General features: G+C 70.2%; 1 protein-coding gene across 1 annotated transcript in view; it reads right to left on the bottom strand.

The window, feature by feature from the left end:
- The window catches only part of Setd1b (SET domain containing 1B, histone lysine methyltransferase), a 21,776-nt gene that overhangs the window by 7,770 nt on the left and 13,697 nt on the right, over positions 1-309 (bottom strand). The window contains exon 13 of the mRNA XM_033762679.1: positions 8-309. Within this exon, the coding sequence (XP_033618570.1) occupies positions 8-309 (302 nt within the window). The remainder of the gene's footprint in view (positions 1-7) is intronic.

The following is a 309-nucleotide window of genomic DNA, read 5'->3' as shown; positions in this document are numbered from 1 at the left end:
CGGCGGCCAGCAGGGAGGGGACAAACGGGGAGAAGCAGGGGCCCACTGGGCTCGGGGAAGGTGGGTGTGAAGCTGAAATCCCTGCCGGGGGTCCGCGGAAGTCCACCGCTGCCCAGGCTTGGGGACTGGGACGGGTAGGAAAAGGGGCTGCCGGGCACTTGCGGGGAGCTCAGGGACAAGTTGCTGCTGCCCCCCGAAAGCGGGGGCTCCCCACTGGGGGTGCCGGGCACTGTCTCTGTGCTCTGCGACTTGGCCAGGCTGCCACAGAGGCCTGGAGTCCGTGGAGGTGGGTCCTCGGGAGGGGGCTCC

Source organism: Fukomys damarensis, unplaced genomic scaffold, assembly GCF_012274545.1.
Source record: "Fukomys damarensis isolate Sample0158 unplaced genomic scaffold, DMR_v1.0_HiC HiC_scaffold_12, whole genome shotgun sequence".
NCBI lineage: Eukaryota > Metazoa > Chordata > Mammalia > Rodentia > Bathyergidae > Fukomys > Fukomys damarensis.
This window is presented reverse-complemented; position numbering and strand designations above follow the sequence as displayed.